Genomic DNA, 15,503 nt, shown 5'->3' on the forward strand with positions numbered 1-15,503 from the left:
ATATTTTTAAAAAATTTTATGTAATTTGGTCCATGGTACATGATGCTCGTGCACCTTGAGACAGACCTCTTGTACTTGCTTAACTGCATAACTTACGTTGTATTTAAGTTTATTGGTTTCATTCAACTTCCTTAAATGCCTAGTAATGGTTGACCTGCTCACTTTGAATACTTTTTCGGCCTCTCTAAAAGTCAGGATCATTACTTCTTACTGCTTCAATAGCATTTTGCAATACCTCAACATCTACTGGATCCCTCTTGATTCCAGTTTTACTTCGAGGCATGATGAAATCCTACCTTAAAAAAACAATCACTACAACCTATTGTACCTATTGTACCTTGATCCAGTGGTTCCAGGTGCAAGATGGAGCTTGGCTTCAAGGTACACGAGGGTACATGTTTATACAAAAGTGGCTACCGTAACCTAACAACTACGTAAAAAGTAAAGACTAAATGTTGAATACACTTACCGAGAGATAGGCAATAGATATAATGGTCAATCAGTTGGGTAACACTAGTCTTTAAAAGTCCAATTTCATTTAAGTAACACTGGAATTATTTACTTTTGTTTGCACAAATCACAAAACAATCACAGTCCACATAAAAGCTGGAGTTTCAACCTGCAACTGACTCTGGCAGTTGGAGAAACTGTCATGGCTGACATAGTACCGTGATTCCTCACTAGGTAAAAGCGCTAGCTGATTAGAGTGCATGGCACAAGGTACACCATGGTCAAGGTACAACAGTCTCCCCTACTGTGTACCAAACTTACAAAGGATGTGAAGGAAGGGTTTAATATCCTTTGCAAGAAATATTTAAGCAGAAGTGACTAAATAAAAACAAATATCAGAAGATTTTTTTTTAAACTAAAATTACACATAGATAATAAAATGGCAAAATTTTTTTTTTTAATTCATACTTCTAATTTTTCCGGGATAAATTCATTAATATGAGGAACCAGAAAACGTTATAGTAGGGGAGATAGCGACCGAAATTTTACGACAATATATATAAGGTCAAAAATTTTTTTAATATTAGATAAGTTTACTTAAAAGAAGAAAACGCGAGTCTACCAAAAAGTTATCGTTGCAATAATTAATAAAAAATCTTGCAATATGTTGCAAAAACTTGTGAAATTGTCTTATATATATAAGGCTGAAACTCGGTAATATTATTGATTACGTATATACATAACGAAAAATATATGTCTACCGCGTCCGAAGCGTTGTCGTGCGGTGTCTACCACCCACGCAAGGTGCGAAAAAATCAGTCAATTTTGACTTAAATATATAAGCCTAAAATTTTTTTTAATAACTGTTTATAATGTATAAAATATAAAAACAAAAGTCTACCAGTTGTGTTATGTTGCAAAGGCATGATAGACGCCACTGAATGTCGACCTCGTACCTCTATGTACCGTTTATCGGGCCGCTAGCGCTCGCTCGAAAAAGTTTGCTTGTCGTCGCGAAATTTCAATAAATAAAGCTGATTTATTTTTTAATAAATAGTTTAAATCCTGTTTTTATTAAAATTTTTAGTCTACCGTGACTAAGAGGTTGCATAGTCTTTGGTAGACGTTGCTTAAATTATAAAGTAGTTGGAAAATTATGAATGATTTAAGCATATTAAAAAAATAATTTTAACATTTAAACAAAATTAAATTTTTTTTCATTAAAATTAAAATTATGTACACAATTATAGGGAAATTTATTTTTCATTAATAATGTCTTGACCTTTTAAATTATGCCTCTTTTATTTATTTATTTTTTATTTTTTATGGTCAAGTACTTATGAAATAAAATTTTTTGCATCGATCTTACATAACAATAAATAATTAAAAATAATCAAATAAACAGTACTTTACATATTAATTAATCTTTACTAATAATAAAGTTGAAAGTCTCTCTGTCTGGATGTCCGGAGGATGCCTGTAGGATGTCTGGAACTCTGTGGCACGCATAGCGCCTAGACCGTTTGGCCGATTTTCATGAAATTTGGCAAAAAGTTAGTTTGTAGCATGGAGGTGTGCACCTCGAAGCGATTTTTTGAAAATTCGATGTGATTCTTTTTCTATTCCAATTTTAAGAACAAAATTATCATAAGATGGACGAGTAAATTACGAAATTATCATAACGTGGAACCGTAACACGGGCACAAGCCAATTGGCGAGATACGAAATTATCATAACGTGGAACTGTAACATAGCTACAAGACAATTGGTGAGAAAATTCACCATACATTCTTTGTAAATATACAGGCGAACCAAAAGACCTTTTAATTTTTCTATTACGGGCAAAGCCGTGCGGTTACCACTAGTAACCTATAAAAGTGTAGCAAGGAACATAATTTTATTTAAACGAACTATTCATCAGGTGCATCGCCACTCACGTCTGACTCGTCCAAATAATTTTCGTTTTCGCTTTCGTTGCTGAATTCATATTCAAAATGTCTTACGCTCAACTTAGCATTATTATCAGTTCAATAATCATCATCACTGTGAATGTCGGTACTATTATTAGCTGTCTCGGTAAAATCATCAATATCTGTAATAGAAAACAATTGATAAAAAAAAAGAAACAATTTTATTAAAAGCCAAGTCTGGTTGAAAAAAAAAATTATTAGCTGAGGCAGAAGGCTGTGCTTCGAATGTAACATCTTTTATTGCTTGCGGTAATTGTTTTCAGTAAACCATTTAAAAACTTTTCAGTTGCCCTCAATTTTCCACCCACAATCAAGAGCTTGTCAGATTTTTTAAACGAGAATTTGTCCAAATTTGCGAAATGCAAGCTGTTCTGAGGAAATGTTCACGAAGTTCAGACTAACATAGGGTTAAGGATGACGGATCAAAACTCTTCACGTTTTCGAGAATTACTTTATCTTTTTTCAAAATTTTTATAAACTTCTAAAAACGTAATGGTTCTTGCATCATTAATTTTTTCCATTTTATTTTGTCTGTACATTCGGCGCACAACTCTTCCGAAATTTCGAGTTGTATTCGAATTTGCGACATGCATTTTACACTGTGCGATGGCTGATACTTACTCAAATTTGTTAACGCTCCTGTGCATTCTTCCGACTTTGTAAATAGAGCGTAAGGCCGGACTTTTCCTTTTCGGAAAAAAGCCGGATTTTGAGCGCAACCAGTCATTGCGTGTAAAGCAACCAAGGCGGAACAAAAGGTTTCTCCTAAATTCTTGTAAAGTTCAGAGACATTGATACATCGTAATGATTTTCCAACGCCAACTTCCATCCAGACCTTTATTTAAGAATGCAAAAACTTCATGTTAGCCAATATTATAACTAATACATCAGTATCTGAACATCGTAGGTGGACGTCATATGGAGGCTGCAGCTCTTCAAAAATTACAAAGATGGTAAATCATTTTTGTGTCGGATTCTTCGCGGTCTGGGGCACGATTGAATATGATCTACTATTTTTACAACTTTTCTGTTGATGGTTTAAATCTATAACACTGTTTGTAGTTAATATACACAAATTTATCTTCAAAATAAATCGCTTTGTTATCTCGTTCCCAGCTTTTTACTAAATATTCTAGCAAATCTTCTTTAAAAGTAATATTTTTTAATTGATTCAAAAAGTCAGAGGGACGTGTTGCAGAGTCTCCTATCTGAATTTTTTGACCTCTGTGAGTTCCGCTTAATATATCGTCGCCTCAGAACAACAGTAAGATATCTTAGTGTTATTTCTGGGATTAGATATATTACTGTTGCTCTGAGGCGACGATATGTTCGTTATCTTTTATGGAAGGAGACGGGGTACGTGTCGAAAACAATTACTACGAATACTGCTGAACGTACTTAATAATTTTCTCAATATCATAGCATAAGATGATGGAATTTCTTTCATTAGATATAATAAAAAGAATCCATCATAGATGAGAAATTTTGGTGGTTCAGAATTGATGTTTTTTAAGCACTTTTATTACATTTGGCTTGATTGTCATGGAGTAATCTGAGGCTTGCTTTTGCTTATATTTCAGCAACGAGATCACTAAGAGACTTCTGGACTTTACTAAATGATTTGCTTAATCTTAAGGTACAACTTAAGGCTGAAAATTTAAAATTCTGAAATAGCATCAGTATTTCGGTTTGGATGGAAAATAGCAAATTTGATGTAATTTCCCCATTAAATGTTTAAATATAAAATCCATTGTTACAAATTTTGTTGCCTTGCAAATGTAATGTTAATATTAATCATAATGAAAATTTTGAATCAAGTCCTCTCTGGAGCAAGAATGAAATTTATTTACAGTCGTTGCTTTCTTAGGGTTTTTATCCTCATCTATGCATCTATGCCAAAAATCGATAACGGGGCTAAGTAAAAAGACGTATTAGGATCTTTATCCCAAGTTACTTATATGTTGTGAACCATTCTTTTGCGTATACTCAGCAGCTAGACCACTTACAGACTTCAGAACTTCATTAAATGATTTGTTTAACTTTAAGGTACAACTTAACGCTAAAAAATCAAATTCTAATGTAAAATTTTGTTTGAAAACGAAAAACTTTAAAATAACAGATTTTTATTAAAAAAAAAATAATAAGCACTATTCATTATGCACTCAAAAGGACAAAATAATTTTTCTGGGTCAGAAAGGACAATTTAAGTATTCCTGTAGTTTTAATTCTTTGAAAAAGATTTCACAAACGAAGAAAAGTGCGCTCAAGTAATTTTAAACCAAACTTTCCCAATGAGAAAAAAAAATGCGTGTTTCAACACTCAAATTTATGATTGAAAGCTAGATAATGGTAAAACATTCTTGGAAATTTTTGAAAACTACAGGAATTCTTAAATTGTCCTTTCTGACCCAGAAAAGTTATTTTGTCCTTTTGAGTGCATTATGAAAAGTGCTTATTATTTTTTTAAAAATCTGTTATTTTCCAGTCAATGCAGTAAGGCAGATTTTTCAGTTCTGCAGATGGCTATTATCTGTTGACCCAATTTAACATATGCTAAAGAAATATAAACATCAGCAGCAATGCTATCGTCGCGAAGCACTGGCTCAAGCTTGCTCCAAAATGGCGGATGCGTCGGCTCCTTTACTATAGGGGCCTTACTCAGGCCCAGGCCCCAGACCCAAGGTTATTATAGGCGTGTCCTTCCCCTCTCCCCTCTTCTTTCTTCGCAGTAGATAAATAAACAGCTTTACTTCCCCATTTACGAAATGTATTTGAAAAGGTGGTGATTCAAAATATTTTTGAAGAAGTTATATATATTTATATATATATATATATATATATATATATATATATATATATATATATATATATATATATATATATGAATAATGTAACAAAAGTTTGAATATCAATTTAAATATGATAGAAAATTGTAATCATAAAAAATAATAATAATTAAAAAATTTCCATTTATAAAGAATGAAAAGATGAAATAATCATACTTTTCCAACTACCTTATATTTTAAGCAACGTCTACTAAAGACTATGCAACCTCTTAGTCACGGTAGACTAAAAATTTTAGTGAAAATAGGATTTAAACTATTTGTTAAAAAATAAATCAGCTTTATTTATTTAAATTTTGCGACGACAAACAAACTTTTTTGAGCGAGTGCTACGGCCCGATAAACGGTACATAGAGGTACGAGGTCGACATTCCGTGGCGTCTATCATGCCTTTGCAACATAACACAACTGGTAGACTTTTGTTTTATATTTTATACATTATAAACAATTATTTAAAAAAAATTTAGGCTTATATATTTAAGTCAAAATTGACTTATTTTTCGCAACTTGCGTGGGTGGTAGACACGGCACGGCAACGCTTCGGACGCGGTAGACATATATTTTTCGTTATGTTTATACGTAATCAATAATATTACCGAGTTTCAGCCTTATATATATATAAGACAATTTCACAAGTTTTTGCAACATATTGCAAAATTTTTTATTAATTATTGCAACGATAACTTTTTGGTAGACTCACGTTTTCTTCTTTTAAGTAAACTAATCTAAGATTAAAAAAATTCTGGCTTTATATAAATAATGTATTAAAAACTGTCGCTATCTCCCCTACTATTACTTTGACTGGTGCATACAGATCATTTTTGTATGTAACTAGCAAAAATACCGGCGTTGCCTGGGTTAGCAATAATTATGAGAAACAATCGTTACTTGCATTTATTTTCTGTTTTAAGTGAAAGAACTTAAAACACACCTTTTTGACATGATTTAAAATCTAGCCTCTTCCTTACTCATAAAACTAAAGTAGCAGTAAGTAAAAAGAGCTAAATAGTATTCAATTAGAAACGAAAACACGAAATTTAAGCGTATACAAATTTGAAGAATTTCCGAAACATAAAATTAAACTTCACATGTTTAAAAAGATTTATCAGTTAATACTTATTTATTTTTTTTTTTTTAAATGGAGTCTTACCTTCTCTGTATGTTTATTGCAGAACGAACTGTTTAAAAAAATGTAGCCGCGCGCCCGTGATCCCCTTAAACTTGTTTTAGTTATTTTGGAAATTTTGAATTATTGTGGGTTCTTGGTGCGATTTAAAATGTTACCGAATTTGAGGGAATCGTTTTGGGATACCTTGGATAATGCTCCCTCTCCTTACTTTGTAAAACGCATGTTACTAATTTTTGTTAAAGAGATATTGTCGCCATATGCTAAGATACTTTTGGTCACTATAAAATGGCGCTAAACAATTTCATCCGAAATGTTTCCAAAATAAGTAGTAAAATTTGGCGATGGTTTGAATTTGTGCACAAAGTCACATTAATGGAAGTTTTTGTGCTGTTTATGGATTTGCCTGATTCAGTTGCTAGATTATTTTACAGTAAAAAAAGTTTTAAAGATTCTTTGATTGACGATATTTTGTTTACATGGTGAAAGCTGACAAACATTATTACGTAGTCTTTGACTTCAAAAACCGCGACAGTTGAAAAAACTGCCAAATGCATCCGCTACTGAAACCTTTCTGCATAAATTTTAGCGAGGTTTCTTCTGTTAGATTGGATAATGATTAAAAAATCCAATCAGCACAAATAACAATAAAAAAAACCCATTAATTACACTAAAGATCCGTTTAAATAGAAAATAATCAACCAAATCTAGTTATTATTAGCCAATCTTGGGGGGGGGGGGAATGTTACTTTAAGATTTGACTTGAGAAAAGTCTCAAACAGTCAGACGAAACACAAAAACATTCAGCAATTCTAACTATGAACTGGGAGTTGAGATGATACACTAAATAATGAATTGGGTTGAAGAAAGTCTTCGAACATGGAACAAAAAAAGCTCATAACTCGTTTTTCATACAACTTAAAACTTTCTAACAGATGCGATCTTCAGCAGAAAAATAAGCGCTTTCGATGGACACATAATTTTAATATGTGCACTTATTTTTTCACCGTCATATTGGGGCATTTATGCGAAAATTTGGACAAATTAGAATAAAAAAGGAACTATCAATCGGATTTTTTTCGAACTGGTCTACAAACCTCCCCAGTACCAAAAAGAACAAACGGTGAAAGTTTCAGCCAAATCTGCCGGGTAGTTTCTGAGATCTTAGGGAACAAATTTACCAAAATCCACTTATATATATATACTAGCAAAAATACCCGGCGTTGCCTGGGTCAGTAATAATTATGAGAAACAATCGTTACTTGCACTTGTTTTCTGCTTTAAGTGAAAGAATTTAAAACACACCTTTTGGACATGATTACAAATCCAGCTTCTTCCTTACCCATAAAAGTAAAATAGCAAGGGTATAAAGAGAAAAATAGTATTCATTTTGAAACGAAAGCACGAAATTTAAGCATATACAAAATTGAAGAATGGGGTCGTTTCCAAAATTATAAAAGTATTTTTTTCTGAAAGAGCATGCTCAAAAACATAGGCTCTGACCATTTTTTTTTAAATTGTTTAAGTTTAATATTAAAAAAAAAATACTTAAGTCGGTGCGCTTTCATGGTTTACGCTCCTGCCGATGATATCACAAATGATGAAATGCCATTCAGTGTTGCCATTCACAGAGCAAAATATTTAATTCGCATCTTTACTCACGTGTATTGGCAACGATATGGTTGATAGCAAGCGTAGAGCTCAATTTTAATTCGCTTATTAATTATCATAACGTGGAAACGCGGTAGAAAGATGCGCCAAAGAGCATCATTTGTGACGTCATCAAGACCACGCCGTGTTTGAAAGATCAGACATTTTAAAAAATTAATTAAAAAATAACTGTTGGGAAAATGAAAGAATTTTCTGGGTCCATGTTATTATCTTTCTTTTGCTTATTCTATCAATTTCAGTGCCAAAAAGTACTACTTTTGACTGTAGGAAACAACCCGATTTCCGAAATATGAAATTAAATTTCACATGTTTCAGAAGATTTATCAGTTAATACTTATTTTTTTTTAATCTTGGAGTCGTACCTTCTCTGTATGTCTATTGAAGTAAGAACTGTTTTAAAAAAAATGTATCCGTAATCCCTTTATACATGCTTTAGTTACTTCGGGAAATTTCAATTTTTGTGGGTTCTTTGTGTGATTTTAAATCTTACCGAATTTGCAGGAATCGTTTTGATATACGTTGGATAATGCTCCCCCTCATTACTTTGTAAAACGGTATATGTTACTAATTTTCGTTAAAGAAATATTGTCACCAGGACCAGATGCTGAGATACTTTTGGTCACCATAAAATGTCGCTAAACAGTTTCATCCGAAATGTTTCCAAACTAAGTAGTAAAATTTGGCGATTGTTTGAATTTAAATGGAAAATAATCAGCCAAATCCATTTGCCAATCTTGTGGAAAAACTCTTCTTTAAGATTTAACTTGAGAAAAGCCTCGAACAGTCAGGCGAAACGCAAAAATATTCAACAATACAACAATTCAAGCTATCAACTGGGAGTTGAGATGATACACTAAGTAATGAATTTGGTTGATGAAAGCCTTCGAACATGGAACAAAAAAGCTCATAACTCGTTTTTTATACAACTTAGAATTTTCTAACAAATGCCATCTTCAGCAGAAAAATTAGCGCTTTCGATGGATACATAATTTTGATATGTACACGTATTTTTTCACCCCCCATATTGGGTCTTTTATGCGATAATTGAGACTAAAATTGGAATAAAAAAGGAACTATCAATCGGATTTTTTTCGAACTGGTCTACAAACCTCCCTAGTACCAAAAAGAACAAACGGTGAAAGTTTCAGCCAAATCTGCCGGGTAGTTTCTGAGATCTTAGGGAACAAATTTACCAAACTCCATTTATATATATATATATATATATATATATATATATATATATATATATATATATATATATATATATATATATATATATATATATATATATATATATATATATATATATATATATATATATATATATATATATATATAGAGAGAGAGAGAGAGAGAGAGAGAGAGAGAGAGAGATTAAGCTACTATACTTTTTAAACACATAAAACGTTCAAAACCTGGATACTTATGAAGTGGAAAAAAGTTCGATTGAGTTAAACGATTTGAGTTAGAATGAGGGTTTCAGTTTTAAAATATCGTCAACAATCCCTCTAAAAATATCTATCTGAATAAGGAAAGTAGTCATCTCCCCCCCCCCCTCCTCCCTTCGGAATAAGAAAAATTTTCAAAATAACATCAACATTCTGTTTTTGGTTTTGGTTTATCCCCAGTTTTACCGACACTTCAAACTTTCTCCCGCCTTTAATATTTTAATATATCAAAAGGTATGATTAAATCAGAAAACGGGGGGAGGGGGACGAAATATCGGCTAAACTAGGAAGACACCCTTTTTTAACCCCAACAGAGTTGGCACAATAGCTTCAAAAAAATTCCCTTTTTAATGAATCCTCGAAACTTCATCTTAGAATATCGACGTCAGTCCCTCAAAATCAACATCAGCATCAACCATTCTGAAATAACGATAACGGCTCATCTAAAAATCTCCATTACATTAAAATTAATAGTAAAAATCTTCATTAATACAGCTAAAATCCATGTCTTCGGCCGGCTAACAAAAATTGTAAAACGGTCTGTTACTAATTTTCGTCAAAAAGATATTGTCGCCAAATCCTGAGATACTTCTAGTCACCATAAAATGGAGCTAAACATTTTCATCCAAAATGTTTCCAAAATGAGTAGTAAAATTTGGCGATTGTTTGAAAATGTGCAAAAAGAAAAATTTATGAAAGTTTTTGTGATCGTTAATGGATTTGCCTAATGTAGTTTATGGTGGATTATTTTACATCTTGAAAAAAGTTTTAAATATTCTTTTAATGGCGATATTTTGTTTACATGGTGAAAGCTGAGAAACATTGGCTTCAAAAACAGCGACAGTTGAAAAAATTGCACAAATGTGTTCGCATAAGCTACTGAAATCTTTGCAAAGAGTTTGGCGAGATTTCTACTGGTAGATTGGATCATGAGTCTGATCGCACAAATAATAAAAATATGACAATAATTTCATTAAAGTTCCATTTAAATGGAAAATAAGCAGCCAAATTCATTTATTATCAGCCAATCATGTGAAAAAACGTTACTTTAAGATTTGACTTGAGAAAAGCCTCGAACAGTCACACGAAACGTGGACACTAAACGCAAAAATATTGAAGAGTACAACAATTCTAGCTATCAACTGAGAGTTGAGATGATACACTAAATAATGAATTGGATTGAGGAGAGCCTTCGAACATGGAACAAAAAAAGCTCATATCTCGTTTTTCATACAACTTAGAACCTTTTAACAGATGCCATCTTCAGCAGAAAAATAAGCGCTTTCGAGGGACACATAATTTTAATATGTGCACGTATTTTTTCACCGTCATATTGGGGCATTTATGCGAAAATTTGGACATATTAGAATAAAAAAGGAACTAACAATCGGATTTTTTTCGAACTGGTCTACAAACCTCCCCAGTACCAAAAAGAACAAACGGTGAAAATTTCAGCCAAATCTGCCGGGTAGTTTCTGAGATCTTAGGGAACAAATTTACCAAAGTCCATTTTTATATATATAGATTTTGGTATTACTTGTGTTTTATTAAATGAAAAACGATCATTCAACTTTATTTTATCACATACTCTTCTTTAAAAATATTTTTTAACGTTATGCACTTATGAAACTTTAACAGCATTTTTAAAAGTTTGTTTTTTAAAAATTATCGAAATCTTAAGCGATACTGGCTTTTCTTGAAACTCCGAGAAACCCAAGAAAACAATAGGTGTTATTATTTCCGTGATAAAACAGCGGTTTCTTGCAACATGTACTTAAGAGTAATGTTGCTGTTTCTGCTGGAACTATTTCTTCAAAACGAGTTTTCATAGTACATCTATATATATAATTCTCTTACGTGCCGGCAAATGAAGGGGTGAATTTCTAAACCTCTGTTGGCAACACTTCGCCGATAAATCATGTAAACAAACTTCTACGTTGTTTTGAAATCTTGAATCACAGAATACTCAACGAACTTTTTTTTTTTTTTGAGATGAGTTTGAGTCGGGCTGTGGCCCATTTCAACCTTAATCAGCAAAGAAAAGCTCAAAGAAGGCAGGAAACCGTTCTTGAATCCAATTTAAGACGAGCCATTTCCAGAGTTGTATTCTCTGATTCGCTGCCGATAATTTTTAGCGGCTGGGGAATTTTCAGTCAGCAGTTCCTTCAACAGATCAGGTGCGTCACACAATGCCGGTAACCGCACCTTTCCGTCATGGCAACATTTAGTATATTTATTTGCAGTATTACGCTCTTTCTGCCAATAAAGAGCACCACAAAATTCGCATTCTTCACACATTGCTCCACAATCATGTTCATCGGCAATGTTGTTTTGAACGCGTAGGCGCTTTGAGCGTCGTCTATTCTCTGCTTCAGTACGACAGTTCAGTTCAAAATGAATAACCGAGAAAGAATCTATATATATAATTCTCTTACGTGCCGGCAAATGAAGGGGTGAATTTCTAAACCTCTGTTGGCAACACTTCGCCGATAAATCATGTAAACAAACTTCTACGTTGTTTTGAAATCTTGAATCACAGAATACTCAACGAACTTTTTTTTTTTTTTTTGAGATGAGTTTGAGTCGGGCTGTGGCCCATTTCAACCTTAATCAGCAAAGAAAAGCTCAAAGAAGGCAGGAAACCGTTCTTGAATCCAATTTAAGACGAGCCATTCCCAGAGTTGTATTCTCTGATTCGCTGCCGATAATTTTTAGCGGCTGGGGAATTTTCAGTCAGCAGTTCCTTCAACAGATCAGGTGCGTCACACAATGCCGGTAACCGCACCTTTCCGTCATGGCAACATTTAGTATATTTATTTGCAGTATTACGCTCTTTCTGCCAATAAAGAGCACCACAAAATTCGCATTCTTCACACATTGCTCCACAATCATGTTCATCGGCAATGTTGTTTTGAACGCGTAGGCGGTTTGAGCGTCGTCTATTCTCTGCTTCAGTACGACTGTTCAGTTCAAAATGAATAACCGAGAAAGAATTTACTTTATTCCTTTTATTCTCAGCTGAAAGGTTTCGCCAAATTTGTTTAGGGTTATAGTAGTTTTAGTATTGTGCAAGCAAAGTAGCCTTGGCGAGTTTTCGCGTTTTTAGTTAAACCATTTTTTGTTCGTGACGTGGCAAGGATTCAGAATAACAACAAGAAGGACAAACGTTTGAGAAAATATGTTTGGTGCTCTCTGAGCCTGTTTTTAGTCATGGCCAGCTCTATGTGGCATTATCAAGAACAAGATCTTTTGAAGCAGTGTCAGTTGTGGCTCCCAAACGGGACATTTTTAATTGTGTATATGAGGAAGTTTTCTCAGATTAGAATATATAAGAGTGTAAATATGTAAATATATAAGAGTGTAAATAATGTAAATACATCCCTCGGGGGAGCCTGTAACCCCTAGAGGGCGCGTCCCCAGGTGGCGGATAGGGGAATGCCTTCATTGGTTTTCCAATGGGTGGTAGAAGGGAAATAAAATACCTTCCGCGGACCAACAGGTAGAAGTGCAATCTCTCCAAAGCAATGACAGACACTTTTGTATCTATAATGGTAAAGTTGTGCACATTGCCAAGGCAGTCATCTTACATACAGCAAAGTTAAACTGTCGAAAATCTGGCTAAAGCAGACAAATTAACATTATGAACGTAATTTTCATATTGGTTAAATGGATGGTGACCTAAATGCAATTACCAACTTTAATTTTTACGGAAAATTTTAGCTAGGCTAATGTATTGGCATACAGCGAGCAAGCGAAGCGAGCATGGATCGCGAAGCGATCCACAGGGAACTGCGTAAGCAGTTCCGGGGGTTGGCGAGCGATAGCGAGCAGGGGGCGATAGCCCCCTAGTATTATTTATTTTATTTAAAATAGTTTGAATGTTGTTAAGACTTGCATTCATGACGCTTTAAGTTTTTTGAAGTTTTCACTTATAATAATCACATGGAATTAGAAAAAAATAGATCAATAACTTTACGAGTTGATGAGCGAACCTAGTAATAATAATTTTTAAAACGTTTGTCGCTGATTAACAAATTTAAAGTAGAATTACACTATAAAATACTAATTAATAATACATAAACCGCAAAATGTAGATAGCTGTTTTGAGAGTTTTGTTTATAATACACTAGCAGACATACCCAGCTTTGCCTGCGTCAGTAACAATATGGAGAAACAATTTATACTTTCCTTTATTTAGTTTTAGTTGTGCCCCGAGGTTTCACCTGCTTTAATAAGAAAACATTGTATTAAAAAACTATTTTACGTACATCACGCTATTATATACATGTATAGTAAAAAATTACAGACCCTTATCCACATCGATGTTTTCCATTAAATAAGAAAATCGGGAAAAAATTTCAATAAAAATAATTGTAACCCTTGATTTATAAATTAATTAATTTTTAAATGATCCGGGTAAAACATGCTAAAACTTCCCGCCCGTATCCGGGTTCGATCCTGAAACCCTAGGGTTGCTGGCAGTGAGCTAGCTGTTGCTGGCCGAGCGTTTTACCGACTGAGCTATTCGGGCAACAGAAGGGCGAGCTATTGATGCAACAAAATGCATCATGATTATTATTGATTTAATTTCAATTTATTGCTGCTCCACTCCTATTAGTCATAACGAGATGTTATATAGCCTACAGACTTCCGCAATAAATGGACTATTCAACACAAAACGAATTTTTCAATTCGAACTAGTAGTTCCTGAGATCAGCACGTTCAAACAAACAAACTCTTCAGCTTTTTATTATTAGTATCATAGATTATAACAAAACCGTGCAAAAACTCGCTTTATTTCAGTGATTCTGTTAAACACACCACAAGTATAAACAAGAATGTTTATGATTTTTTTTTACATAGCATAAAATGATCTAACCTTTCAGTAGTAAGCTCTTCCTTGATGATTGGCTGCTTAATGAGGTGCTCATATTTCTTGAACTCTTGAATAAGCTTTAAGGAAGAGGAAAAGGTGTAATGAAATCTCAAATATAATAATTATAGAAGTTAAATTTATTTCAATACCAAACTCTGACATACCTACATTTAGGAACTTACTGTTAGAAAAATTGTAAGAAAAACTAAAATAGAAACAAGAAGATTTAAAGCTCACGTGAATCAAAAATGGAAAATATCAAGTTATAAACGATGCCCCATCCAACAAACCAGCTAAGGCAAATTCTTTTTCTTTTTTTCTTTCAATCACTTTACACTGTTTAATGCACAAATTTACAGAGACAGCAAAACAGATAATTGGAATACAAATTGAACTGATATGGATGAACGTGTCCCGGTCGAAACAATTTTTGCTGAGCCTACTTTTGCTGAGTTGAAGAACCTGGATCTCTTTTGGGATCTGGTGGCTTGAAGTCTGACATTGTGAGCGTCTGTTTTTCCTTGGGGAATTCAGGTTAAAAAAGAAATGGTATTGGCGCTTATTTAAATTCGGTTACCTCCGCAGGGGTATAGGGACCGTAACCCTACTCAACTCAACACAAATAGCACTTTCTCCTTTAAGTCAACCCTCGAAGAGGAAAGATACTCGCTGAAGGTCGAGCTTTAAGCTACTGGAGCGAAACTAAAAATTTGAAACGCTCAACAGACGATCTCATCAAGTCACCCAGCTGTAGTGGAATGTTATAAAATTTTAAATTATTGGAATTAAATTTTCATATGCACAATGGTTGAACCCCGTGTACATTCGTGATTAACAATTGTTTTGTACCTTTATTCTTAATCGATTCTCCCTGCCTTTCATAAAACATGTTGTTCTTATAATTCCCTCCAGCATATTTCTGAGCGTTTATAATATAGACGCTAAATGATATAATTTATATCATTATTTTTAGTTTTCATTTTGAAGTCGAACTTATTAGTTTACTACACTCCCAACTCTGTTTAGTATGGAGGAGGCATATGGATTCGAACTTTGATTTAGATTTTTATTTGACGTTATTGTAGAACTTCGGATTAATATTTATTACTTTATTAATAT

General features: G+C 33.3%; 1 protein-coding gene across 1 annotated transcript in view; it reads right to left on the reverse strand.

The window, feature by feature from the left end:
• The window catches only part of LOC129235279 (cytoplasmic dynein 2 heavy chain 1-like), a 288,399-nt gene that overhangs the window by 223,858 nt on the left and 49,038 nt on the right, over positions 1 to 15,503 (reverse strand). The window contains 1 exon segment of the mRNA XM_054868999.1: positions 14,388 to 14,461. Coding sequence (XP_054724974.1) covers positions 14,388 to 14,461 — 74 coding nt within the window.

The sequence above is a fragment of the Uloborus diversus genome, chromosome 2 (genome assembly GCF_026930045.1).
Source record: "Uloborus diversus isolate 005 chromosome 2, Udiv.v.3.1, whole genome shotgun sequence".
Classification (NCBI taxonomy): domain Eukaryota; kingdom Metazoa; phylum Arthropoda; class Arachnida; order Araneae; family Uloboridae; genus Uloborus; species Uloborus diversus.